Genomic DNA, 27,914 nt, shown 5'->3' on the forward strand with positions numbered 1-27,914 from the left:
CAACTGAAGATCTCACTCTATAATTCAGTTAAATACAATTCAATTGAATTTATTTTTATGGAATATGTGATTTATATATATCCGAGACATCGGCCTCAAAATAAAAGTAAACGAGTCATTTTAAAGCGGGTGACAGTGAAGTCGGTCGTTAGTGACATATTAATGATTAAAGGAGGGCTCGTTTCTTCGTTGTTTCAGGACTTCTAAAAATGTTTTATGCCTTTCAGGTGCTGGATCTATCAATCACCTTCGTAAACAGTTTGTTTACTCAAATACGCTTCGTCTCAAACGTCCCTCTTGTTAAAAGCATTGCAGTTATTTGCGCAATTTTGTGTGGGACGTTCCTGCAGGTAACATTGTTGCAGGTAAATTTGCGGAGCCGCAGCCAGGGTTGCGAACGTCTTGCTTCCCTCCAGAATTTCATTTTCTGTTTTAAACTGGATCCCGCATTCGGTCCGAAAACGTGAAATATTCACTAAGTTTTATTTATACATGCTATAAATAAAAAAAAAAAACAATACAATTTTATGGCAAAATTAAATTCGGATCACTTCCACTCAATTCAGCTCTGTTCAATAGAAACGCTTTCTGATAAATCATAATAACAAAAGTCATAGTTAATAACGCACATCTAAACATGCCAAAGGTTTCATAGGTTTTTCTGTTAGTTCTGAAGTTTTCAGGACTGGGCGTTTTGTGTGTTTTAGGCTGACATCCAGCTTCACTTGCAGCGACAGGTTTTTAAGTCCCTTCACTTTGAGCAGCTGAAAGAAGTTACACATTCTCACTTATAAACAGCTCATCACAATTTCGTGTTGGCTGGAATTTTTACATTTCACATTCATTTCTCTGGGCTCTGTGGTTTATTGCACACTGGCTGCAGAGTTTTTCCCCCGCGATAACTGTCAATGACACATTGAAATTACATGTTTTCCACAGGCCACTTGATGACTACAAAGCAAATTCAATAAATCACAGCTGTGGAGGCTTCCCTTAAGAGGATATGGATGTTTTCGCACCAAAATGCATCTCTTGCACTGCTTCCTTTTCCACGGTAGTAATCTTTTCAGTCGCCCCTAAGTACTGTACACATCGCTCCATACCTTCATGTTATCATAACATGCATCAGGTTTCCTACTGAACTGATCGTCATAAAATGATCTGTTTAAATCGATGTGCAGCAAAATATTTGCACAAAAAGTTTTCCTATTGGTTTATTCACATCTCAAGGGTTTCAAGGGCTTCACCTGAGGGAATCCGTTCACACCTAAATTATGGCATCTTAAAGTTGCTTGGTGCACCAGCTACGTTCAGCATGTAATGCTTTTACTCCACTCAGACACCAGACATAGTGCTATTAATGCAGTATCTTTATTTAAGGTCATATGCCAAACATACATTCACATATCTGGGTCATCTACCCATTAGAGCATTATTAATGTGCTTATGTGGCGCAGCCCAGGCCTCCCATATCCGTTTTATGACCTTCTCAGGCTGATAATGCACTAGCAGGTCTCCACAGGCTGTGTCATGTGAACAGAGCGCTCTGTTATTTTTCCCTTTTTCGTTCATTCATTACACAGACTGTTATGGAGCTAATGCAAAGGATCTATCAGCACAAGGTAAGAACACAGCGCAAAATGTGCAGTCCAGCAACAACAGGCATGACTAAACTGGGCAAACATTGATATATTCCACGACTGCAATGACCATATAAGAACCACTGTGATTGTTGTAATGAGTTCACATAAAATACAGGCTCAGATAAAAGCTTAATATTTGGTATAATATGTAGAGTATAAGGCATAAACTAGACAAACAGTAACAGACTTGAGGCCAATATAATCACTGCTATCAGGTGATAGCATTTTTCTCCATGCTATATAAACTCTGAAATTATTATGGAACACATAAAAGTTTATTGCGGCAACAAAAAAATGATGAACATAAACACAGACACATACATACAGACATTGCTCCTCCTAGTATTTCATCATCAAAAAAATGTGCTAACGTGGCAGAAAAAAGATACAAAAAATATATTGAAAATTAAATGAGTCGCTAGAAGAAATTCAGCAAAATATGTCAAGACTTAGGAAGCATCTAACTGAACTAGGACTACATTCGTTGAACAAAACACCTGTAATAGTACAAACACAAGAGTGTGTTACTTTTGGTGTGCTGCCTACACAGCATCTTTTGCCAGTGGCAGTGGCTCATAACCATGTGTACTAAACAGATGGATGACGGGATCCGACACATGTGACACACTTGAAACAGAGGCGTGAATGTCTCACCTTTCAAATGCATGAAACAAACAGGCAAACACGTAACAAGCAACAGGCCAAACAGAATCCTTAACAAACCTGCGGCTGGAAAGAGCGACTGTCAAACACATAAATATCTGAGGCAGTGTGTACATGGCAAGAGCCTGCGTGCGGCAATGCCAGATCATACATCTGGACCCAGGGTCGAGTGAACAATTGGGGGTTTACCATGCCGTACCATCCCCGTGTTCCTCAGTTTGTCTTTTATTTTACTGAGAGCACCACTTTTTAGTTGTCAGATGTCGACATTCTTCCTTGACGCTGTTTCTTCGAGGTCTCAAAACTCACCTCTTTCAGACTCACTTCTCCCCTCATCTCCTAATTGCTCAATAAACATATGCTCTGTTACCTGTCAAATAACCGAAAAACAAATAACCCTATATGCAGCTGCTCGTGTAATGTATACCTGCTCACATGGTGGAATGTGGCAAATTGAGTGCACTCAAGAATCACGTGTCTGCATCCACATCCATCCTCCTGTTGATGTGATGCAGTTTCTGTGTCGCTCTCAGAAATGTAAGTCACTTTGGCAAAAAGCGTCTGCTAAATGAATAAATGTAAATGTAGTGCAATTCAGGGTCACGATGGTCCAGAGCCTATCCTGGAATCATGAGCTGTGAAGCAGAGAAAAGTGACTGTTAAAAGAACAAATGCGAATGTAAATGTAAAATGACAGTTAAATCTGCTTCTCAATCCAGAAGTGCAAAGGCAACAATATGAAAACATTACAAAATGTGCAAATTCCTCTTTGCACTTAAAGTCATCGAATGTTTCCATGACTTTGCTAAAGCAGTCGAGAGGCTGATGGCACTGCGTGCTGGGGTACCTGGGTCAACAGGTAACTTGTATAGCGGTGAGAGCTGAGCAGGAGCTAAATTGAGCTAAATATCCTAAAGCAATACAATAAGAATGACTGAGCTGTATAAATGGGTAAAACACTGTCTGTACAGGCTCAACGCTGTCGGTCGCCCTGGAGAGAAGCATTAGGTAAAGGAATAAATATAAATGTAAATGACACTTGAGTGTGAACCCAGGAGGGGAGGATTGCTGCTACACACCAAAGCAGGGCTTCTCGTCTATGGCTATAAACCCAGCAGAAAAACCTGTTTTAGAGGCCAAAGCATCAGTCATACTGGAGTATTTCAGAACTCAGCCATATAGCCACCTGACGGCACTAAAACGATGAATCGCACGAAATGACTCTTTACTCATGATATCTGCGTAAAATACCCTGATTTGTTTAAAAATTAAGCTATTGTGTGTTTAACCCAAGGCAAATCTCTCAATAAACGGTGTAAAGGGGTCGAAGACTAACAACTGGCCCCCTTCTGCCCTGCCCCCGCTCATTACCGCGGCCTCCACCACCCCTGGTCTGTCGGCGGGGAGAATGATTAACCCTTTATATGAGTGTGTCAGTGGCATGTGCCCTAATGATTCCAAACTCCAAATGCACCTACATGTGCACAGTGCAGTTCTGGAGCTCCAGCATTGTCCAGCTGAAGCTGACATCTATGAAGGTGTGCATGTGAACCATACAGGTGAACAGACTCTCCGGCACCACAGAGCTCAGACTTTACCACCAGCTTCCAGACATTTCTGTGACTCTGTTGTATGTACCACTAATTCAAACATTGTAGCATTTAATAATTTCATAAATATGCATGATATATGATCAACATGTTCACTGAAGCGCTTTTCAACATCAAGTGTCCATCAGATTTAATAAATACATGTGTCCAACCATCCATCCATTAACAGTAACCACTAGTAACCACATCAGTAACCACTTGACCTCCAGTGTTCGGTGAACATGTACTATTTAATCCGTATAACAATTCAGAAACACTCCATATGCAGCTACTTGTGTAATGTGTTTCGGTTTATACCACGGTATGTGACAAATTGACTGTACTCAAAAATCACGTTCCTGCATCCAGATCTCTCCTTCTCCTGATGTAAAGAACTTCTTGTATTGTTCTCTGACATTTACGTCGCTTTGGAGGAAAGTGTCTGTTAAATGAATAAATGTAAATGTAAATGTAGAGGCAGTGCGATTTGGGGTCGCAGTGGTCCAGAGCCTATCGCGGAATCATGAGCTGTCAGACAGGGTGCACTCAATGCGCTCGCATTTAGAATTTTACTTTTAACTATAGCTTATGCGTACATTTCCTGCTCTGAAGAGAGAACCGGGTGCTGATGCCCAGCGGTTGGGAGTCAGCAGTGGAATTTAGAAACAGGAATAAAACAAAGCCCTGGAGCAGTGATCCACCAGCTGGGGCTCACCGTTCACCAATAACTTTGCTCAGTAACACTTCACACATTATTGAATTTCCACCGAAACTCACTAAATCTCACAAAATGCACACAATAAAAATGCCAGTAAACAACAAACTATCACTTAGCTGCTCTGCATCATTTTTCTTCACACCATAGATGAAAAAATATTTAGATAAAATGTTTACATGTGGGCTATTTATTCTGAGGTGGCTATTTTGCTTTCCTGATGGATGTAGAAAACTTACACACACCTTTGGTGTCTGAAACACAGCTGCCCTCATTCACCTAGACTGAAATACCCCCTCCAACCCACCGGCCCAGCACCCCAACCACGCCGAAGTGGGAAACGCCACCTTGAGTAATAATGCTTCAGCCGAAGGTCACTAACAGGAACTCGGGCTGACCTCTCCTCCACCTTCTCGCCCATTCGCCTCCTGTTATGTGTGTTTCAGGCAATAGAGCTGTTGATGTTGCAGAGAAAGACCATTTTTCCCATTAGACATCAAAGGCCAGGGAAGGAATGATGGATCCCTGGCTGCACTTGGGCTCAACCGCGATGTGTCGGTTAATGCACACGAGCCTCGCGTTCCGTGCTGGTGTATTTTAAGAAGTTTTTTATCAGAAACATTGAATATGAATTTTAAAAATTACGCAAATTTCATCATGACCACATGTGCTGAATGCTGTCCCAGCTCCCAGTAAATTTTATTACGGAATTAAAAGCTTACAGCTTTAAGTCCCTACCCATTTATCATGACTCATTATCATGCACGAAGCAGAATGCCTACTTTTATTGCACGACGCAGACTTTCTTGCAGTTGGTACGATAAATAAATAAATCGGCTCTTGGAAAAAGCCTTGGGTTGAGTCAGTCGAGTCAGTCTACCAGGGAATGTTAGAGGGCCTTTATATTTGCATCTGAACTCATTTAATTAATGGGTTCAGATGCAAATATAAAGGCCCTATTTTTCTCAGTCATACCAGTACTAAGGCTGCTGGTGCCACTCTCCATGCTGCTGACATTCTGGCAGCCTGTGCCATTTCCTGGTACAACTCCATCTGTTGGCACCCTTGTCCCTCCCAGCCGGCGCACTGGGGTGAACTCTGCGATGTCGAGACCAGCTAGTTCTGATTAACCTGCTGAAGATCACCTGCAGACCAGAGGAGGCGGTGGGGAAGGGGGCAGATGACCTCCTGACCACTTGACACACTGCTTACACAACACTCTTCCTTAATTGTGTTGATCTTAACATGACCAAGAGGGATGGGCAGCCAGTTGGCCTTGGACTCCTGTAGGTGTTAGGGTTTTTTGTTTGGTCTTTGCATTTACCTTCTCATTTTTTCAGACTTATTATTGCTGTTGCTAATGCGACTTCTAGCATGCCTCTCTCTATTTTTAAATATTATCTGAACCTCTGAGAAAATCCAGCAAAAGTTTATATGGCTGCTAAAACTCCTTTTAGACTAAAACACATGGGATTGCCACTTTGAGAACATTAATCTGCATTTCCGCTGATTGGGGATTTGCTACATCTATCTGGCAATTTACACCAAAAAGGAATTGTAAGCATGGCAGTGTTACCATGGAAACACTTCATGTCCAGGTGAGTTTGTGCTGACAACTCACTTAAAGACATTAGATTAGAAAAAAGTTGCACTTAGTGTCGCCAAGTTCACTGAGCGTGAAGACAGTCAATATGTCTCAAGTGTTGAGGTCACCAGATTAATAGTGTCCAAGAACAACAAAAATGAAGAGCAGAAACACCAAGCCAAGGACATACAGCACATATGGCATAATGCTAAAAAAGCTACAAGACACAAAGGTTTGATTTGTTGTTGAGGAGTCTACGTGAAGCTATAAAAAAAGAATGGATTATCATTGTCCGAAAACCTCAAACGTACGCACTGGTCAAAATAATGTTTGAAAGCACGTCACTAGCTCCCAAAAAGATAACAAAATATGCAAATATTTCCAACATAATGAATTACCAATGGAGGATCTGAAACGTGTACAAAACTATGTTAAAACAGGGCCTATCTGATCTTCCACAGTTCAGCAGGCACCTTCATTGGCGGATCCGTGACACACATGGTCATAAAGAACCGGGGGTTAGGGTTGCAGAAGCACAGGACTAACGAGTGCAGAACTGCTTCTGGACAAGGGCAGAAATACAGCCTAAAAACAAGAGTTTGCAGGTTCAGCTCCCAGAAATGACACTGCACACTGGAAAATGCAATTAACTCCAACAGCTAGAATCAGCTCTGCAGGTAATTGTAAGCTGTGTAACTAAGGCCTCAAAATAACCCCCGTAATAGCATGATGATTACAGAAGGTTAGCGTATGATTTCATACCTGAACAATTTGCCTTAATGCTGCGCACCGCACATTTCATGACGCTGCAAGCCGCAATCAGGGCACAGAGCGGGAATTTTGTCGGCGTGTGTGTGTGTGTGTGTGTGTTCGGGGTGTAGCCTGTCTGTGGGGCCGTGAACAGTGTTCATTGCGATGCTGAGCAGGATGATGCCTTCAAAGAGCTCCTTTTCTGAAATGCAGGCACTGTAATATTAAAACTAGAGCTCCTTTCTCATCCAGTGTTACAGTGTTACTATTATTTTACATGGATTCCCAAAAAATTGGGAAAAAAAGCACCATTTCTGCTCTGAGGTCACGGGTATAAGGAGGCCTTAAACAAAAAAGCTAAGATGGTGAAAATTCTAAACTTGTTTTTTAAAAGTTTATGCTACGCATATTAAAGTAACACATTTATTTCTAGATTTTATGAGAATTAAAAAACAGATTTTAGAAATATCTTTTGCTACAAGGAAAGTGGTCTATAAATAGTAATGTTGCTGTATGATAAGAAAAAACATCATAGTGACAGTATTTGGCATGAAATCATTTCTTACAAGATTCCAAAACTGAAATGCATAATAACTGTGCAAAACAAAGAAGAGTGACATTTCTCCCTGTTGAACAACAAATCAAGTCAGTTTTCTCCTTTTTCTCCTCCATCTCCAGACCTCAAAGACAGTAAGTCACTTTTGCACTTTTAAATGGATGATTAAAGTGCCTCCTAACACAGAACTCAAGATGAATTCATCGACATTAGGAAAGCAAAGCTTCTGGTTGAGTCTAAGTGTCCTTGTCATGTAGACTCAGTGCTGGAAGTGAACTGCAGTGCTTTACTGCATTCAAAAATGAATTTACACTGTGAAAGAGTACATGCAGGCAGCATGATTGCAGAATAGTGTCACCACAATTAATAGCCATGGAGCATTTTACACGTGTTTATAGTGTTCTGTTATTTTGGCGAACCTTAAAACATCTCTAGTAGATTCAATAGTTCCTCCAAGAAGCCCTACAGGAAAGTGCGACATTATTTCACCCTAAAGGCGGAAAACCATTATTAAACCCTGATAGGATATGAATGGCACGTATTAAATTAATTAGCAAAACCAGGTAAAAAAAAGGTACAGATTTACAAGTACAAATTAAGCGCAAATTCAGACATCGACTTTTTTTTTTTTTTTTTTTTACTTTTTTCTACTTTTTAAATTTTATTCACGTTACAACATAAAACAAAAGGTTAAATAAACGAACTCAATTCGCTTAAGTTGGACTCGTTGCAGTCATTGGACTTTAGAGCACAGAGGGTTTACAGTATTTACCTCTTTTATTCACGGTTATTTTAAGCACGAGCGCTGACTGATAATGGATGGACTTTTTTAAGCTTTAAAATGAAATGGTCAAAATGTATTTATAAAGGAGGCTAAAAAAGCAGACAAAATAAATGGCAGTAAAATAATTTACGCTGCCGTAGAAGGTTACAGTGTAACAATTTTCACTATTTATTTTTTTGGATGTGACACATGATGAAATCAGTTTTTATCTTTGCTCGCATTTTAGAAGCAGGAGGAGAAAAAAAACTCGGGTTTCGTCTTCGAAACGACGGTTCCGTTGCTGGAAAATCCGCTTTTTCTTCACCGGCTTCAATTCATTCAGCGGACGTTTCTCTCCAAGCGACGTACGCTGGTTTACACATTTACGCAGCAGGGTAAACTTTAAGTAACGGCACCACTCCTGGGTAAATACCTCCATCGAGGAGGGACTCGAACCCGTGTCCATCGAACTTGCGGCTACGGCACCAGCGCTTGGAAACGCAGCTGCGCCTCATATCAGAAACACAAAAAAAAACACATGATGAGAATGGACTGAAAATATGTTTTATGGCATATTTCCTTGTGAGCATTAATTTTAAGAGGATAGAAAATTAAATTATTTTTAAAGCACGGTACCGTGCAGTGTGTGTGTGTGTGTGTGCGCGCGCGCGAGCGCGAGCGCCCTAGCCGCGGCTGTAATAAAGAGTGGATTAATGTGTGAATTGCTCCAACACACACCATGTCAGTGGCTCAACCACAACTGCTGGCACTTTTATATTCTCGCATGCAGGCCCTCTTTTGGCAAATCCATCCCTGCTGGGTTCTGGAGCACAAAGAGGTGTTTTTTCACAGGGAAGAAGTGCTGAGGTCCAGACTGCAGTGTGTTCATCCCCATCAGGACCATTTGGGTGCTGGAGTACAGACACGCAGTATAACCGAAAGGTGTGCGCTATTGAAATCACTGCTCCTGTTACAAGTTAACTATTCCAAAAACATTTTATCACTCCATTTTGTGCTAATGTAAAATAAAGTAAAACAAAAAAAAAATTAATCGCACGCAACCTTAAAAGTACCCGCTCTATGTGTGTTTTACCTTGTTTTGCAGGTAAAGCCACCCAGGATGGGAAGATCTGTCCACAGTCAACAGAAATGTTTGCACACTTGAGTAGAAACTATTGTGGGGTCCCAACCCACGTGCGCCATTCACGCGTCTACGTTATAAAAAATTATGAACGCTCTGAAAAAAAGTGCGCAAGGGCCTGCGAGGCTAAAAGCAAAAACAGTTGTAAATAATAGAAAATTTCGTTTTAAAAAAAATTTGAACATCTGCAGCGTGAAGAGCATTTTATCACGTTTCTTTCTGCTCTTTTCTCCTAATGGGACCGGAGAGCATCCAGGGGGTGATTCTGGACATTCTGATCATGTCCGAAGAGCGAAATCCCTCACGCATCACACCCGCTGCGAAAAATCCAAGCCGTCATTCCAGAGCAATTTCCCCCCCCCACCTCCCAATCTCAATTAAGCCCCTAAATACTTCCTCGGTTAATTAAATCAACTGAACCCCCATTGTTTACAGGCCTCTTTTTGGACGTATCTGTTGCTCCTTCAAGCATCCGTCATTATCAAGCAAAATTGCATGGAGAGGAAATTATGTTTAGTCCCTCACTATGTTGTAACCAATTTATAGTCCTTCTCCCCCCCATGATGTAACAGGATCGGCGACTCAATCTAATTGGATATCAAGGAAACCATCTTGTGATCAATTTAAGTAATTGCCATATTCCTGCAACTTGACCTTGCCACCAATTTAAGCGAGGAGTCTGCTTTTTCTCAGCTCTCATTAAAATAATAGCAATTATTAAAGAGCAAGAAAATTGAATGCTTTCCATTCAATGAGACTAGAAAAGGGGGGAATCTAGCGTAACGGCAGGGAGACACACTAAATCCATGAGGCAAATGTGTAATTCTACCATACTCCTGTGTAAACACGTTTATGTTACACTTGCACAAATTTCCTTCAGAGCTGCACTTCAGACATGATGATAATTAGAATGACATTGCTTTTTTTAAAAAAATAAACAGTTTCAAGATGCATAGCTATATTTCAATCTATGGATATGTATTTGAACATGTATAAACAGATATATTTGCAATAGAACTTAGTGAGGTTCTTCACAGTAACTGCTCACAGAAGCTGAGGGATGATGTGAAAACCTGACCAGCCTGGTATCTTCAACCAAAGCCCTCAAAGGTCAGAGTTTGTCCTTCTGTGCCTTTACGTATTTTCTTTTTCCTCTTGCTGTCATTTACGTTGCCTTTTGTGTCGTTTTCTTTACACTCCGCAGTGTGGATCGGGCCAGTGTAGAACGGCATCCTGTCAGAGCCCAGCGTTCCCCCGAAACGTTACACAGGCGCGCGTGTGGAGTAATCAGGAACACCTGATGGGCGAGGAGATTCAGGGTGGTTACCACATGATGGTCGTGGAGAGCTCAATGAGACGGGCCGCCGTTGCCTCGCACACATGTGCCTGTTATTTACAGATCGGTTTTCCGCGGAGCTCCGAGACGGAGGGACGCCTTGACAGCGCTAAGTGCCCACAGACCCATTCCCTGCTGTCTCCACCTCCTGGTGATCAGCCATCATTAAGTCGGTCGGCAGACAACGTGCGGTTGCTTCTGCTCCTCAGACAGCCTGGACACGAAGTCCGGTTTTATGATAGATAAATGTGGAAAGAAATGGTAGAAAAATAAGTCCGTATCACATTTTGTTTATGTGCACTGGAGTGTAACTGGAAAAAATACCCATGAGATCTTGAGCAGACAACCACGCCGCCATCCCGAGGAGAGCCTTCCCACTCGAGTGGAGCTTTCCCACCTATATCTTGACTGCACTTCTGCAGACTCCCTCCAGCTGTTTGACAAGAGATCAGAAAAGTACGTCGGTAGTACGAAGTACCGTTCTGAGGATGGAAGCGCTGGGCCTTGTGAGAAGCTCCCATGAGGGTTTCACTTTCTCCGCAGGTTCAGCCGACACGGTTGTACGGCAATTACTTAACGTCGGAGTTCAGCATGAAGAAAAGAAGATGCAAAAAAAAAAAAAGCATGAGGATAAAATGAGTGGTTAGTCGTACCACCGCAGAGGAGAGAAAAGTGTCCAGACCAGACTGTCACCTGTGCGTCCAGACAAGGGCTGAGAGCTCATACCCTACAAGGGCCTTCAGCTTCTCTTTGTTTCAAAAAATTTAATAAAGTCGTGGCTTGAATAGAAATTATCGCCTGGTTTTTTCAACAAAAAAATTATTTTTGACTGGAAGCTGCGCAAATTAGTAATTAAGTCACCCCTGGAAATGCAGGTGATGTCATTTCCTGTCCGAACGATGGGTTTAACCTGCCAGTTTAGCTCTACGACAGCAACGCCGCAGACACCTGGAGACCCTCATAGGAAGGGATCAGCCACCCCAGATGGAGATAGTTTATTTAACCCTGTCCATGTTGACAAGGTGCCGCGTGAACCTTGGACATCTCCTGGACACAAACACACCCAGGACGCGTCCAGTGAAGACGCAGTTTGTCGACCAGCAGCTCAGCCCTCGGTGAGGTGACACTGAAATCTGAAGTTGTATTTGAGAACTGGCAGCATCTCAACGCATCACCTTGCGGTTTCTTTGGAGTCTTATGCTCAAAATACAGTGGAGCAAAAACTTAAAAAAACACATTAAGAGGGATGTAAATGTGTACGAATCTGAATTTTGAAAGTAGCAGTCAAGTTACAGACATGATGTCTTCTCTGTTGGTGCATGAAACAATTCCTGGTGTCCTTCATAAGTCATGCAGCTCTGAAGGAGCAGTGGAGAGGTGCGGGTTCCAGAGTTATGATAATAATTTATGTGATTTCCAGTTTTACAGATGTGCAGTATGTAGGCTGACATTTCCATATTCGCTGTGAAATAAGTAATGGAAAAAAGAAGCATAAATTTGGGTGATTTAGAAAAAAAAAACATACATAACTCATATTTTGTCAATTTTTGCTCAGAAGAACATCTGGATGTGAATCGGCAAAGTATTCCAAGCAAAGGATTTGAGTGCTCAGCACTGATTAGGAATCTCTGTTCTGGAGGAGGAAAATTCTTTAAATTTACTTCAAAGGCCGTGTAAAATTAGGACATATTCAGCACTTCCCATACAAACTTTTGCTGGTGATCTTTGCTAAGAGTGGAGTGAGGATAGATAGATAGATAGATAGATAGATAGATGTACATTGTTAATTTTGGGTTTTTACCCCTTCTTGGTTACGAAGAGTGTGGTAAAAAGTGGGTTGAGCCTCATTACACACAGGGGTGGATCCAGTTTCCCCAAGTCCGTCACTTTGGAGATAAGTAGCGAATGGAAATCATCATCATCCAGCCTGTCATCCTTCGTCTGCATTGGCCTCCTGAGGAGCCTCACGAAGAGCCGCGGCGGCGGGGCCGAAAACGCGCGGCAACATGTCAAATTGGAAGCGCGTGAGCTCGTCCCCCATCACCGCGAGACAGGCAGCCAATTGCGAGGCGGGCGGGCGGCCGGTCGGTGGGAGGGGCGGGGCGAGACGGCGGGGGGGGGGTCAGACGCACGAGGACGAGACTCGCAGTGGTCTGCGGCGCACATGAAACGATTTAGCGACCGTGATTGTTTGTGAAAGAAATCATTCTGATCGAGAGCCCGGCGGCCGCCCCAGCGGCCTCTGCTCTCGCTCAGTCTAATGCGCTCTGACAGGGACGGGGTACGAGCGGAGCTTGAGCGCGCGTGCGCGCGGGACAGGGGAAAAAAAAAAAAAAAAAAAAAAACACGAGCGCTTTATCGTGAACCGAGCGCCGGATTAACGGGTCTCCTCTAAGTGGCCGTGAGACCCTGCTCTTTGCATGTGGGAAATCTGAACGAGAAATACATTATTACACCACGGTAATTATACATGATGGTCTCGTTATACTATAAGTTAGCAGAGCCGTTCTCACCTCCAGTCCTGTTTATTATTCCGCTTCCCACCCAGGTGCGATCCCAGGGCCGGGGGGGGTCACATTTCAGGATCATCAGCATCCCGCGCAAATGAGCGTCGATCACGCGTCGCATTGACGAACCCCACGAATCGATAGGTGCTACATGGGAGTGTGCGCGTGCACTGTGGCGTGCTCGGTTAGGGTTAGTAACGCCGAATCCCTTGGTGACCCAGCGTGTCATTCGTACGTAATTGTCGTTTCTCTATGCAAGTCGCAAGTGTGTTTGTTACACAGTTTTCAGAATTGCACTTCAAATAACATCATAACAGGAATAAATAAACTTACAGATTTATAATTCCTGCTGTCAAAGGGTGAATACAGAATGCATGATGCATGCATGTATATATATATATATATATATATATATATATATATATGCATAATTATGCATTTATGCATAATCTTTTATTATATGTACAGTATATTTAAAAAATTAATTTTCTTAATAAAATTAAAATTGTATTTTCTAGGAGATGTACGTCGCTTTGCAGAAAAGCGTCTGCTAAATGAATAAATGTAAATATGTACATATATAACTAGTATGCATGTAGCTATGTGTACTTATGTGTATGATCAGATATACTGATAGATACATTTGCAGCATCATTCTCTTTGTTTGTTCCAGGCAGCCGCACAAACGGAGATTGAGGGATGACTTGAAAATTAACTTATCCTCTGAACTAATTTATTCTGCTTACATTTTGTGACTTTCAGTTTTTAAATGGCAAAACTGTTGAAAAATCCTTTATTCTCATCATTTGTGTTTTTAGTTGGACTTTAAGTGGACCATAAACAAGGAGCAGAGCACCGGAAACAAAGTGCCCACCTGCACCCGCAGTCAGGTATCAGGAAGGTGTTTCCATGGACGTTTCTTCAGCCTCATGTGTGTCGTCTCACCTCGGCTGAGCCAGTCCCCCGCAGCCCCTGCAGCGAGCCCATTATGTGCGGTGCATCGGGTGTAAACGCTCTCCCTGAGAAGCGGGGTAAATCACAAGGCCCTCGGAGGAGTTTGACAAAACGCAATTGTGGGACACTTAGAGGGGTGTGACGGCAGCACCTACTGCAGACAGAGGGGAGCGCTGTGATGAGCTATGAGGACCTGTGAACTCTGCGGCCGCACCGCCGATGAGCTATGTGCAGGTGCCTACTGCAGGGAAACTCTTGAGGCCTTTGAATCAGAAGTGTATCAGTGTGTAAACGGTGTCGGGTGGAATAGAATTTCAGTCCATTTTATGGTGCAAACGGGGTGAAGCTGGACATGGACTAGACTGAACTTTTCAGAATTAATAACCTGGCTCTACATGGTCCTGACAACAGAGCCACTACTTAGTGATGAATGTTCTGGAAGAATTGTAGTTACCTGTACTTCTTCCTATTGGTGACTCAGATTGTGCTTTTGTGTGCGTGTGTGTGCATGTGTGAGAGAGAGAGTGAAAGATTGCGTTATGATGGCATCTCATTTAGGGTGTGCCCTACCTCCTACCCTATGCTTCCAGCATAGACTGTGGGTCACCACGACCCTACATTGCGTGAGTGGTCCAGGGGTCCCATGTGTAAAAATCACGGTGACTGAATTTTAAATGTCTCAACTGAAAAATTAATATTTATTTCATTGTATTATATTTTGGTGTGATGTGTGTTTGGGTGTGTGCAACACTGTAATTGAACTCATGTGATTCAATAGAATTTGCAGGATTTATGGTAGATATAGTATATATGTGTAATTTTACATATTTTTGTGGTCCGCGTTATGTGACATGGCAGCTGCAGTCTGGACACCCCTGCTTTAGTAAATGAAGGGTTCGAAATGGCCCATGTTGCGTGAACTCACACTGGGTCACACTGCAGATCCCACTTGATGAGTTATATTAGTAACTAATCCACCGGCTCATGAAACGAAAAGATTCCGTAATTCAAAGCAGAGGTTGATATTTAACAAGTGTTGGTAACAAAAGTGTTACTAACGTCAGGAAAAAAAACTGCTAAACAGATATATGCCGTTAGACATGTAAATATCTGTATACAGTAACTGTGATGTTTATTGATCTGGAGGCATTTGCTGAGTCAGGGAACACTGAGGACTCCTGCTCATCGAAAACAATCAAGGCCAAGAACCAACATATTTGCAGACACTTTCTGTACAATAGCGCCCCCTATTGGATGCAGTTTCGTGGCCCCCTCCTCGCCATTTTATCAGTGCAGGTCCTTCTGCTGTGAAAGACAGAAATTGCCATTTTTAAAGATATATAGAAGAACATTCTTAGTCTAATCCAGACATTTGCCTTAATTAAAAATTAAGATGAAAGAAAATGTGCTGCCTGTAACTTTTTCAAATAAAAACCTGAGTGTTAATAATAGCAACTTATAACGAATGACACATTTATACAGCTGGGTCATTTTTACTGGAGCATTTGAAGTATCTTCATCAAGGGCACTGTAGCAGTAGGTGGGATCTGAACCCACAACCTGGTGAGTGAAAGGCAGCAGCTGTACCTCTGTCCCCTACGAAATACAAGGAGAGCTTCCGTACACCTGTCCCTACATCTGTACACCCTGACAATTGAGCCATTGTCTTGATGTCCAGCTGAATCCACCTACAACACCCAGTGTCCTTCAGTCCAGTGCAGTTTCCTACAGAGCCCTTATCCACGGGTTTCCTCAGAGCACCACGAAAATTACCAAGTTTAATCTCCATAAGCTACAAATAAATGCATGTGTCAAAAGCCTTTCATTTCCATCACCATTCTGCAGATCCCAATATATGTACCTATTTTTCAGGAAATGGAAGTTGTATGTAAATTATACAAACACACTACCTTCCCTATTTAAAAGGTTACTAGGTTTACTACCTGTCCTGGGGTTTTGATTCACAATTTTTCTGTCCTTATTGAAGCACTGCATCTTCAGTGGACTGTATTGTATTTTTGTTACTGGAAAGACACTCACCTATAACATGAAATCCCAACTATGCCTTAGAAATGTATGTCCATATTATTTTCTTAGCAAACTGACAAGTGTTACATTTATTGGTGGTCACTTTAACAGTCCACAGAAACAAGTTCAAAACAGTTTTGTAGCAATGCCTACACTTACACTGTATTGTCTTAACATAGAACATATGTGTTTGTTCTGATTTAATTTGCCACGTCTGTTTAGCCTCAAACACAGGTATGGGCCACAGCATCTGTTTTCATTGGTTCCCAGCCCTCTACTGACTAACTGCTGTCATTGTTTGGACAGGAAACAACACTGAAGTCCTGCAAATACAGATGTGACTCATTTACTGACAGCAGAATCTTTTGTCCCAGTCAGCAGTCAGTAATCAATAAAGTAATGAGACACAACAAAACCTCCAACAAGTCTTGTAGGAAGCGATAAGTCTTTAAATAAGGGGCAAAAATCTTCTGGCACTTTTGCAATGAGCACAATCAGTCTCTTCAGTCCTGGTGCTCATGCTCCTGCCCTGGGATTAACCACCGGATGCTGTCTGTCCGTAAGACTGCATAGATGGTGAACCCAGATATGAACAACACGGAAAATACAAGGAGCCAGTCAATACTCTTCACAGGAACACTAGGAAGGGGGCCTAGGTAGTCCTCCTCCGTTACACTCTGTCCTGGGATGACCTCCAGGCCTGCAGCAATCATGAAAGACACGTGACAGTTTAATAGGATGGTGAGGCAAAAAAGTAGGGTTAGACAGAGTTTTTAAATAAATATCAATATTTTAATACACACGAGACCCCAAATGGACCAGAAATAACATGTGAACTATAACTAATTAAATATCAGCTGGACACTGCGCTACCAGTTGTTACAGTGGCAAAGGCTGATACATACCGGTCTGATTCGTGATGAACGATGTTAAAGTCTCCAAAGTGCGCTCTGACTGGTTGAACCGGGCCATTGGTTTCACCCCTTGGAAAAGCAGTATGTTTGGAACAGCCACAGTTCCAAACCGAGTGGACAGACTTTAAAAGAAAAAGTGTATTGCAGGTGATTACTTCAGTGTGCTCATCTGAGAACAAAATGCAAATGTTACAAACTGGCTCCCTGTTTGACACCGTTGTCATTATTTTGTTGGTTACTTAAATTTATGCAATGGAAACTACAGTAGAATGTGAGTAGAAAGTTGGAGGAATTCAGGATGAGTCTTTGCTTAAAGGTACTACAGCAGGGGCTCCTCCTGGCACTTGAAATGGAAACCATTATGCTATAAGCATGTGTCCTTCAATGCTAAGCTGCCTGCTGCCATTCAGACATTTGTCAACCTGGCTCACCCCCAAAGATACACTACCTGCTGTGTTGCGAGGCATCCAAAGCGAGAAATCGTATTCCTGGAAACACTCGAGGCAGGGCGTTGAAATGGGGAGCGAGATTAGCAGAAAACTGACACCAGGTGGTGTAGAATAAGACCAGGGAGCACTCCGAGCTGTTGGCATTCAAGAGCTCCATCAAGTCCTATAAGGAAAGAAACAGAGTATACAGTACAAAATAAAGTGATAATTGATTACTATTTCTCTATATAGAAAGTGCTAACAATAACGAAAACAATAACAACAACAAAAAAAATCACCTGTGACGCATTTAAGATCTGCACTCTTAGGTCATCAGCCCCCGTGGCATTTCTGGCATCACAGCTAACTTTGTGCTGTTTTGGAGCTTCAGTGGAGTTCTGTTCCTCAGCTAACATAGCATCCACGTGGACCATTCCCAGGGTAACCGGTTCCATGACTTCAGTGTCCTTTGCGACTGCGGACTCCCCACTGTCAGCGTGGGCGAGATGCTCTCCACATGTCACTTTGCTGTCACAGGCTGTGGCGAAGTCTGATGGAATTTCTTTTGCATTTCTGGGAATCAGGGACTCCATCCCAGCTGGACTGACGGGAATCTCCGTCCCCATCACCGCATCTGCGATTTCTGCCGTCTTGTACTGTATCTTTGGCAGTAAATCGAGATCGTCTTCTTCCACGAATTTGGGGCTGTCTTCCACGTCGTTATTGCTGTAGGAACCCCTTGAGAGGAGGAGTTCAGGCGGCTCACCGATCTCTGTAATGAGCAAATCATTTACACAGCAAGTTACACAAGCATCGCACTAAGTGCTCCCCCATAGATTAACCCCTTTCACAGGTTAAACAGCCTAAATGGAGACAGGGGCACAAAACAACCTGAGGTGTTAACTTTTTTCTCCATAATTTGGTTGGAAGTTTTATTTTGCCGGCTTATACTTTGGCATAAATCAAACTCATCTCTGACAGAAAACGAAATTTAAACTAACCGTGTGAAGATTATACAGCTAGTTTATTTCCACGCACATACAATAAATTAAAGCAAAAAGCACACCCTTAGATACCAGCAGTATAGGGACCTGGGGGCCTCCTAAGAAATTTATGTATATATATACACACACATATCATGTATATAAAATATTTCATTGTTAGACGTGTCGTATCCCGCAGCTTGTGATTTCAGAAGAAAAGTCCTGTCATAAACAAAACGAAGAGTTTAGGACTTCTACTGTAAACTTGAGAATGACGGAGGAGAACTCGTCACTCAGTGCAATGACACTACGTCGTATTACCTTCTTCTTGTCCTCCTTGTGCTGTCCAAACGGGTCCCACTTTAATTGCAGACATAGTTAAGAATATAAAACACAAAACGTCTGTTAGACCCCTCTGACACCCCATAACCACAGAGAATAAATATATTCGGCTTCCTTCGGTAAGATACTAAGAATTCATGTTTGTTGTTGTTTTTACACAGACCAGTTACACACGGAGGAGCTGAATGGAAAACAAATATTTCCGGGTCGGAGGACTTTTGCCTCGCCTCTTTCCCGGTCTGCTAGTCTACATACAATTTGTGAATTTCTTTTCTATGCAAAATTGAGTAGAAATATTGTGGTGGAAACAATAATCGATAAATTCTCAATGTTTTTAATTAAAATAAAACTGACAAAACCTCAACTGAACAGTTATGTGCAATCTGATTTCCGGGTCAATCGCTGAACTGGCGTAAAGCTGTATCGGCGGTTCCGGTTCCGCTAAGATGTGCTGTTCTTAGCTCGTTTAGTCTTCGGTTAACCTTGGTGACGTTAAAGAAGGACTAAATTCACCGTTTCATCTAATCGACAAAAAGTAAATCGGAAAATGTAGTTCTACAGAATGTATAAAACCATGTAGTAATGATGTCTGGTGCATAATAATTAAATGTTCAGTCCCTTCCTTGGCTTCACAAAATAACTTTTCATCTGATCTGTGATAATTCCCTTCACGTTACTTTTTAAAAAAAAAAAAAAATTACTCGCAGAAAGGTGTATTCATTATAATTCATTGTTCCATACTGTATTCTATATTAGTATTGCAATATAAACAATGCAAGTCCTGTTAAAGAATTTATCATTGAAACATGTGGATTGTTTATATAGCCTAATGGTTTATATAATACATAAGGATTTTCAACTAATGACGAAGGTGTCATTAAGTAATAAGTGGAGGACCTCCTGTTCTCCATGAGGTCCTTCTGATTGCTTAGATTTCCCTCATCTTACTGCACTCAGACTGAATCTGTGCCATTCATTCTTCCTTATCGCCCTCATTTGTGGATCCACTGAAAACTGCATCTTGTTTGCCTGTCTGCTGCCATGTAGAGCGAACTTCTGTAAGTGCTCATTAGGTGGGAAATTGCCACATTTTAATCACTCGACCCACCTGTAACATTATTTCGTTCTCTGTGTAAATTGAAAGAGGGACCTATCCGGGACCTCTTAAGAATAAGCAAAGGAGTCGGGTAGGGTAAGGATACAGATCCATCAAGCTGGAAATGATGTATGAACTCACTGATTTGGTTAATAACACTACTGTATTTGTGTAAATTATGTGTAAACAACAGTAATGTACCTTTGGGTTCATCACTGGGTTGTCTGCAATACACAGGGTGTATTAACACTGAGGCTCGGACCCAGGACCTCCAGCACTTCTTCGTAAGTGCCTTGCATCCCTCACACGCCGGTGAGTGATGCCCCCAATAGCAGTCCAATGTGGATTTGATTGTTGTACTGGGAAACCTTGGATCACTGACACTGCAACATCAAACACTGGATGCAAACAATGATGCTTTGTGATGTCATCACTATGACATCATAACCTCATTTCATGGCAACACTTGACGGCAATACTCATTTCTTATCCAAGCTCGTCCATTATTTCTACCTGCTTGTTTTTCAGTTTGTGTTTAACTTCTGTAGCTGCTACTTGAATATGTGCTGGGAAAATGGAGGTATTGAATGAACAAGCTGTGCTTGTTTCTAATCCCTTCATTTTTTGTTGACATGTTGACAGTTTTGTTTACTTTTGAGCTGTACACTGCTTTGGAGAAAAGCATCTGCAAAATGGCTAAGACATAAATAAATACAAATAAACATTCTTTTATGATGATTTATTACACAAATTCCCTCCACGCTCAACAGTCATGCACAAAAAGAAAACTGGAAAAAATACATTGTCTATTTTAGAGATATACTGATTACAATAGGATTACTGGGCTTAACTTCTAACAACAGAGAGATCAATCAGCTGATGTGATGAAAAACTGATGTCTGTGGAGAAAACCAGTGTCATTTACTGGGAAAAGGTTAAACTTAAAACAAGGTTTCTGTGTTAGTAGAGCTGTGGAATCGTGAAAAGACAAAGTTGATCATGGTATGTTTCTGACAAACAGGAACAATACAACTTCAATAGGTTTATGAGCAAAATACACTTATGCATCTTAAGCATTCCTTTGACAATTACATACATTTTCCTTCTCTTTTTACTTTTTTGCCGTTAGAGGAGTTTTATGCGCACTGGAATCTGTCCATTGCTGACAGACTGTTAGCTTCAGCTCAGCCTTCTTGCACTTTATCCTGGAAAACACCTGTCAGCTCTCCATGTTTCATACAAAACTGAAATCAGGAAGAAATGTCCATTTTTTTCACCACCTGTTAAATTATCCCATCCAAGGATCTTTGTCACTGCATATAAAACACTCCACAAATATTCTTACATACTAAGATAAAAACCTTAGGCTCACATACATATTTCCTAACAAAGAGAATTCTACAAGCAATATACCAGCACACATTAGATAAATAGACCATTTTGTGACAAAAATCAACATGGGCCAGCAAGTCCATACTCACAAAATACCCAAAATAAAACAGGAACGTATTCCAGCGTTGTTTCAAGGAATACTCAGGTGAACCACATCAACTCAACATTGCATTCACAATGTTAAGAAAATGGGGAAAAAAAAAACTCTGAATTAATATAAAAGTAGGTGGTAACATGTATTACAGTGTGGGCATATGTGTCATAAGCAGTAGATTAAATCAGAATCATGGCTCCATGTAGGCACTACGAAAGGCATTTAGAACAGCACTACAATGTACGATGAAAAAGTAGAGAATGTGAATTAATAACTCAATCACATATGTCACCTGTCTTTTCTCGGGCGTTCACTTATTTTCAGACTTTGTTTTTTGGGTTAGTTTAAGATTACCGGACAATGTGCTATGTACAATACTACACAATTTACAGGAAAACAAAGAACTTTTTTCTGTGACTTCACAGAAAAATCCATTGTGTATATAAAAGAACTCCTGCATTACAGTACCTAAGCAGATGATTGTGTGGTTTCCTTTAATATGACAAACACATTAGTTATATTAAATCTATTACACATTTGGGTGTTCTGCTTCTGTGATTCAGGTCAACTTCCTTTTTCAAAGGTACAACAGCAGGCCCCTCCTGGGCCTCCAACTGACAGCCTTTTGGCCTCAAGTCCAAGTATTTAATCCCTACATCACCAGTTGCGCTGCCTTGGCCCATTTTTACTCAGCTCTACGTATTAATTGACCATGCACAAAACTATGTGCAGGACCGCACATTTGTAAAAGAGGCAGATTACATCAAGTTCTTTGGTTAAGGAGAAATATACACAGAATGCTTGGGTGAACAAATGTGAAACTCACAGAGATTAGTTTAGGTATGCACTTTAACAAAAAAGACTCTTAAAATCACCAGAACAAGCAATCTGAGTCAAGTAAATAAATTAAAAAAAAATAATAAAATCAGTTTACTGTGAAGAGTGATCCGACTACCCTACAAAGTTATGACGTATGTTTAATAGCAGTTAATTATTTTAATGCAAAAAACTGGATGCAAAATAAAGAAAACACAGTAAACTTGGACACAGTATTGCACTTAAAATATGCCATAGAACTGTCACATGGTGTCTGTTATCCATACTACTGACAACAACTGTAATCCTGATCTATGTAACTGATTTTTACCTTTAATGGTTTACAGATACATGGTACCTTTGCAACTATACATTCATAAACACAACTAAAGTGATTATATAGACAGCAACGCAGTACGTTTGTTTCACAGAACACAGATGGATAGTAAACTACAAAATTATCAAAAAGGACAAATTTTCATCCACACCAACAGGTACAGTCCAACTGCAAACTATATTTAAATCCTCTTATGCATAATTAAAATCATTCCAAATCACATATTTGTATGAGGGACTGGCACTGCAGAACACATGAAACACATTTAAACTGGATCACCATCAAGTTATTGGAAACTGGAAATGCATTTAATATAGGTTAACATTTGTGTTCCTCAAAAAAGCTAAAAACATCCATGATCTGACTGCAGGGTTATATGCCGTTTACAGAACTGTACAACTGGCTGATTGTCTGTCACTCAAATACAGTTAAAACATACTTCATAATGCTGATTGGTAAAAACATCAAAAGATTGTGTACAGAAAAAGAAAATGACAGGGAACAAGTTGTATTTGGTATATGAAACACAAGGCGCGGGCGAACGACGAATACGCAGCAATAATTAAACACTGAAAAACAACTTAAATAACCCATATTCTTTATACATGTTACAGGGCTGGGGTTTGGTCCATATTCAAATATAAAGATTTACGTGAATATCGAAATAACTGCTTCCATACATCTTTCTGGCCTCGATAACAAACCCACGTAAATAAACAGAAATTTGTAGCACCTTTTAGATCTGTACACGGCCTTTTCACAGTATGAAACTACTAACATTCCTTCACTGTTCATTAATGCATATCATATCCATAAACACAGCGACAAGACAACATCTTTTCAGGATCTCACAAATGACGATCTTTACATCTTCATTGGGATTTTAATAAGAATGTATTTCGATGGCCATGAACTACAGGAGATCATTTTTTTAAACAGAATGAAATATCTACCCTTGAGAGCCGTCCCATTATTAGTGCAGCGAGCATCACGGCCTTCTGCTTATCTGGAAAATCACAACCGGTTCACACCACGTACACGTTTCTTCCCAAAACAGGCTAACCCACGAGTGTCGACCACTTCTGTGCGTTAAGGTTGTTGCTCTAAGCGACTAAATCACTTTTATTCCCTTCCTTTTCAGCTTTTTAAATAACGCACATCTGAACACCACTATGGTTTTGCAGTTCTGTTATTTCCACAAAGACCAACTGCTCACCAGGATTTATTATTAATCAGAGCAGTGGCTTACAGTGAAAACCAGCAGACACATGATGTTCTGGAACATTCTGAGATCACTCCTGTAAAGGGCTCCGCACGTGAGCCCTGGCAGCTGAATGAAATCTGCATGGTTGAACCACGTTTTCAGTTAAGCACAGCGGCAACATGTAAAACACATCCGCGACCTTTAAACCACTGGCAGATGGAAATAAAGCATGTCTGAAAAATTGTGATTTTCTTTAAACACTTCCCAGTAGCAGAGAATCCACCATCCATGGTATTCAGTGGTTAGTATTTTTTTCTGGACATAAGAGAGTTACTTTTTTTTCCTGTGTCAACAAATTCAGTAAAATATATAGTTCTTTAAAATGGTTTTTTGTCCTTTTTAGTCAGCATGCAGTTGACAGTTAATTCAAAAAAAGATACAGCAAATAATGAAAGCTGGTGTTCTTATAATTCTTTTTTTTTCTGGCAAGAATATTATTTATACAGGATGTCTTGAAGAAAACTAAATTTCCAGCACGGAATAGTAACCATAGGATTGCTTTGTTTTACACACAATATATATTTTGCAGATATTTATACGTATTTGTACATATTCATATGAAAACAAATTTCATTGAGGCAGACACACAATTGATGTACATGCCAATCAAAAGTTTTTCCCAACCCTCATCCATCCTCAGCCAACCCCAACCCCCCCCCACCGACATATGTACCTCCTCTTCAGAGTCTGGAAAAGTCTCGAGCTGCTTGCTGTTCAGCAGTGAGTTCGAACCCGCGCCCAGCGGGCAGCTCCTTGTGGGCGTGGCCGAGGGACGCAAGGGTCACAGACGTCTTCACTCGGTGGTCTCTTTCTCCTTGCCGGAGGGTTCGCACAGGCCACGCTTGTGCACGGTGTTGTACGGGAAGGCCACGCTGCTGCACGCACCCCCGTAGCCCAGTTTGTTTAGGCGGGATAGGTTTTTGATGCTGCCCGGAGGCCGTCCAGGGCTCACCTTGTACCCCGCCGCCTTGGTCGTGCCCAGGGGCCTGCCGGGGCTCGTTTTAAATCCCGCCGCCTTGGTGGTGCCCAGCGGTCGCCCGGTGCTGGTCCTGTAGCCTGCGGACTTTGTGGTCCCGGCCGGCCTGCCCCGCCTCCCGGACCTCCCCGTGCCTTTCTTCTTCTTGGAGTCCTCGGGCTTCTCGCCATTCTTGACCCCGGCGGCTTGCTGCGGATGAGGGTCGTTCCGGACGTCGGGCCTTTGGCACGGCATGGACTTGAGGGGGTTCTGCGGCGGCGGAGGCAGAGGAGGCAGGGGCATTTGCAACGGGGGCTGCGGAGGAGGGGGGTAGAACTTGCCCGACTGCGAGCTGCACAGGTCGAAGTGGCTCGCCGGGTGCCGGCCATCTTCAGCCAGACACGAGGGTCTTCCGCTCATGCAGTAGTCGCTGTTACTGGTGGCAACTTGACGCATCATCTTCTGCTGGACGACAAGACGCGCACAGGAAATGGCACACCGCTCAGTGAACGTGGTCAACGAGCCACACTCGCATTCAGCCCTACGGTCAACATTTACTATTACTGCTCTCCCCAGTAACTACTGGGGAATGAACAAGCCTGCGTCCGGGACGCGACGGCAACGCAGCCAGACTGCGTTTTTCAACAAACACACCTGACCTCCCTGGAAATCAGAGCAACAACTTCCTAAACATATGCTAATTAATGTAAATGTATTGTATGTAAATTAAAAATTTATGCACTGATGGCTGCAGGGAACAGATGAGTGTATGGAAGTGCACATCAAGACATGTTTTTTTTATTAAGATGACATGATAAATGCGGCACATCACCATCGGTGTGTGATATACAGCCATATGCAGATATTATTTACAGTATTATTGAAATATTCTTCCTCATTAGAATGTTAACTAATTACCCTCTCACTCTATTAATATGGCATCTTCTCACTTATTAAAATTAAGGTTTTTAAAACCCTTTAGACTAGTGTTCTCCTGATGAGGGAGTTCCGTGTGTGTTTTTTTTTAACTTTTTTTGCATCTTCTATGTTCAGTCAGAAGAAGAAATCGATCGTACAGTCAACCCAAATGAGTCTCCGGGGATCGATCCCTCACGTCAGTCAGTCTGAGTCTCAGGTAATTAGCAACTTTTGGCATCACAATGAAAGTTTAATGAGCGAGAAAAAGGCTACACCTCCATATTTCGCATATGAATGTGTTTAAAAAGCTCATTTATTTCACGCACATGAGCTTTGTTGGAGGAGTGGCCGCAGCTAGCCGGCGACTAGCAACCCGCCGACCGCCAAAACACACACGTTACGAATAAAAAATGCACGCGCAGCGCACAGCAGCCCGCTTGTTTTGCGTTTAAACGTCGCTTATATCGTCCACATCATCATGTCTACCCGAGAGAAATGTGTGCAGAATAACTGCTTTTTTTTTCCCCCCCTGCAAAGGGATGAGCCCAGACGACCGAGCGCGAGCGAACAAAAGGGCTCTTTGTTTTCGGGACAGCGTACAGAACGGAACCGGCCGCGCAGCCGTGTAAACATGAACAAATTCGCATGCAGGAGGAGTGCGCGCGTGCCGCGTTCGTACCCGCTTTTGGATCGGTCAAGTCCCGCGGATGCGCCCCACGTCAAAGGACGGGAAAACGACGGTACCTCGTTCGTCTGCGGATCACGGCGCGCAAAGGGTTAAACACACCGCCGACTCGTCTTCCATCCTCCGGAGCTAGTAAAGCGCGTTCGCGTCTAACGGCATCGACCGCTCTGGACGAGCCGGACAGGGGACGAGCCTTATGCTGCTTATTTTCGACCTCTCTGTTGTGTTTTTCAATAACCGTTACCGTTAGTTTGTTACATGGGAAAGGCAGCCATCTCTATTAAAAATTAATAAAACCAGGCGGCGCCAATGCGCATGCGTGGTGCAACAGCGGTCTCCATTAAAAATGAATTAAAAAAAAAAATCAGGGGAGCCACTGCGCATGTGTGCTCAACCACCCCTATCCACATTAAAATTTACAACCGCTACCATCACTGCGCATGTGCGTTCGTCCAGCTGCGAACTGCTGCAATGCCGGCGCAAGAGTATAAAAATAGCATTTCATCTCAGCACTCACTCAATCATTTGAATCAACATAATTTTTTTTTTTTTTTTTTTTTAAGTAGCCAAGATACCAAAAGAGTAAGTCCCCATTTTTGTCCTACTCCTGTATGAGAATGACGTCACAGCCATTATTTTTACAACTCACACAACTGTGTGTGTATTATCGGTGTGTAGCCGCTAGCGTAGCGGTTAGAGCGACTGCATTTGGACCCGAAGACTGCGGGTTTAATCCCCCCATCTGGCTGTAGAATCCCCGAGCAAGATACTTACCCTCAAAGTGCTCCAGTAACATTACCCATTCGTACAGCTGGGTAAATAGCTGTAGGTAGACTAATATTCTAAGTTGCGTTGGAGGAAAAGCATCAGATAAATGTGTTTATGTATTATACATACCTAGAAAAGCAAGAAAAACCCACCTTCACATTTTTTGTATTGTAACAAATGTAAAACAATATTACCTGTGTTGATTCATGGTTTTTGTGTAGATTTTGAGTCTGACATTAAATACACAACAAAACTAAATTCTACCAACAAATGGCGCTACGAAGCGGACAGTGTTTTGTTCAGAGGCACTAACTGACAAAGATTTAACTATTTTGGGAAATGAAATTATTAAATTTTGTGAGGTGTAGTATTGCTCTCTGCTTGCAGAGTCCACATTTAGAAATTCCATTAGATTTTTTTTCCCTGCCCACTATCACTAACCACTTATGCAAGTCAGGGTCATTGTGGACTGGGGCCTATCCTGGAGCACAGAACACAAGGCTATTCAGGGTACATCTTGAATGGGATATCAGTCCATTGCATGGGAGCCACAGACAAACATAATTTAGTCACCCATTCACATGAAACAGGGCCTTCGGACTGCGGAAGGAAACCCAAACAGACCCTGGGGAGAATATGCAAAACTCCACACGGACTGAGCTGGATTTGAACTTGTACCTGAACAGCTCAGG

At 42.1% G+C, this 27,914-nt stretch overlaps 2 protein-coding genes across 5 annotated transcripts; both read right to left on the reverse strand.

The window, feature by feature from the left end:
* Positions 1-16,560: 16,560 nt before the first annotated feature.
* txndc15 (thioredoxin domain containing 15) lies at positions 16,561-19,089 on the reverse strand. Its single transcript, XM_018728895.2, has 5 exons — positions 18,877-19,089; positions 17,872-18,344; positions 17,593-17,756; positions 17,136-17,266; positions 16,561-16,930 (listed from the first exon to the last, which is right to left on the reverse strand). Exons 1-5 carry the CDS (start codon positions 18,980-18,982, stop codon positions 16,734-16,736), a joined length of 1,071 nt encoding a protein of 356 aa, XP_018584411.2. The 5' UTR covers positions 18,983-19,089; the 3' UTR covers positions 16,561-16,733.
* Positions 19,090-24,633: 5,544 nt separating this feature from the next.
* On the reverse strand, positions 24,634-26,959 carry c21h5orf24 (chromosome 21 C5orf24 homolog). 4 transcript variants are annotated; one of them, XM_029247455.1, is made up of 2 exons: positions 26,514-26,959; positions 24,634-25,313 (listed from the first exon to the last, which is right to left on the reverse strand). In XM_029247455.1, exon 2 carries the CDS (start codon positions 25,308-25,310, stop codon positions 24,690-24,692), a length of 621 nt encoding a protein of 206 aa, XP_029103288.1. In that variant the 5' UTR covers positions 25,311-25,313; positions 26,514-26,959; the 3' UTR covers positions 24,634-24,689. The 4 variants fall into 4 exon arrangements, with proteins under 4 accessions (XP_029103288.1, XP_029103289.1, XP_018584432.2 ...); XM_029247456.1 differs by having other exon boundaries at positions 24,634-25,316; XM_018728916.2 differs by having other exon boundaries at positions 26,449-26,959.
* Between the last annotated feature and the right edge of the window lie 955 nt (positions 26,960-27,914).

This window comes from Scleropages formosus, chromosome 21, assembly GCF_900964775.1.
Source record: "Scleropages formosus chromosome 21, fSclFor1.1, whole genome shotgun sequence".
NCBI lineage: Eukaryota > Metazoa > Chordata > Actinopteri > Osteoglossiformes > Osteoglossidae > Scleropages > Scleropages formosus.

Bases quoted from the DNA above. Each gene is read 5' to 3' on its own strand.
- txndc15 (XM_018728895.2), bottom strand. From the start codon at position 18,982: ATGGGGTGTCAGAGGGGTCTAACAGACGTTTTGTGTTTTATATTCTTA. The intron at 17,757-17,871 runs GTGATTTTTTTT...CTTTCCTTATAG, and splicing joins AGATCTTAAATGCGTCACAG to GACTTGATGGAGCTCTTGAA. The intron at 17,267-17,592 runs GTAGTGTATCTT...TTTCTTTTAAAG, and splicing joins GATGCCTCGCAACACAGCAG to TCTGTCCACTCGGTTTGGAA.
- c21h5orf24 (XM_029247455.1), bottom strand. From the start codon at position 25,310: ATGATGCGTCAAGTTGCCACCAGTAACAGCGACTACTGCATGAGCGGA.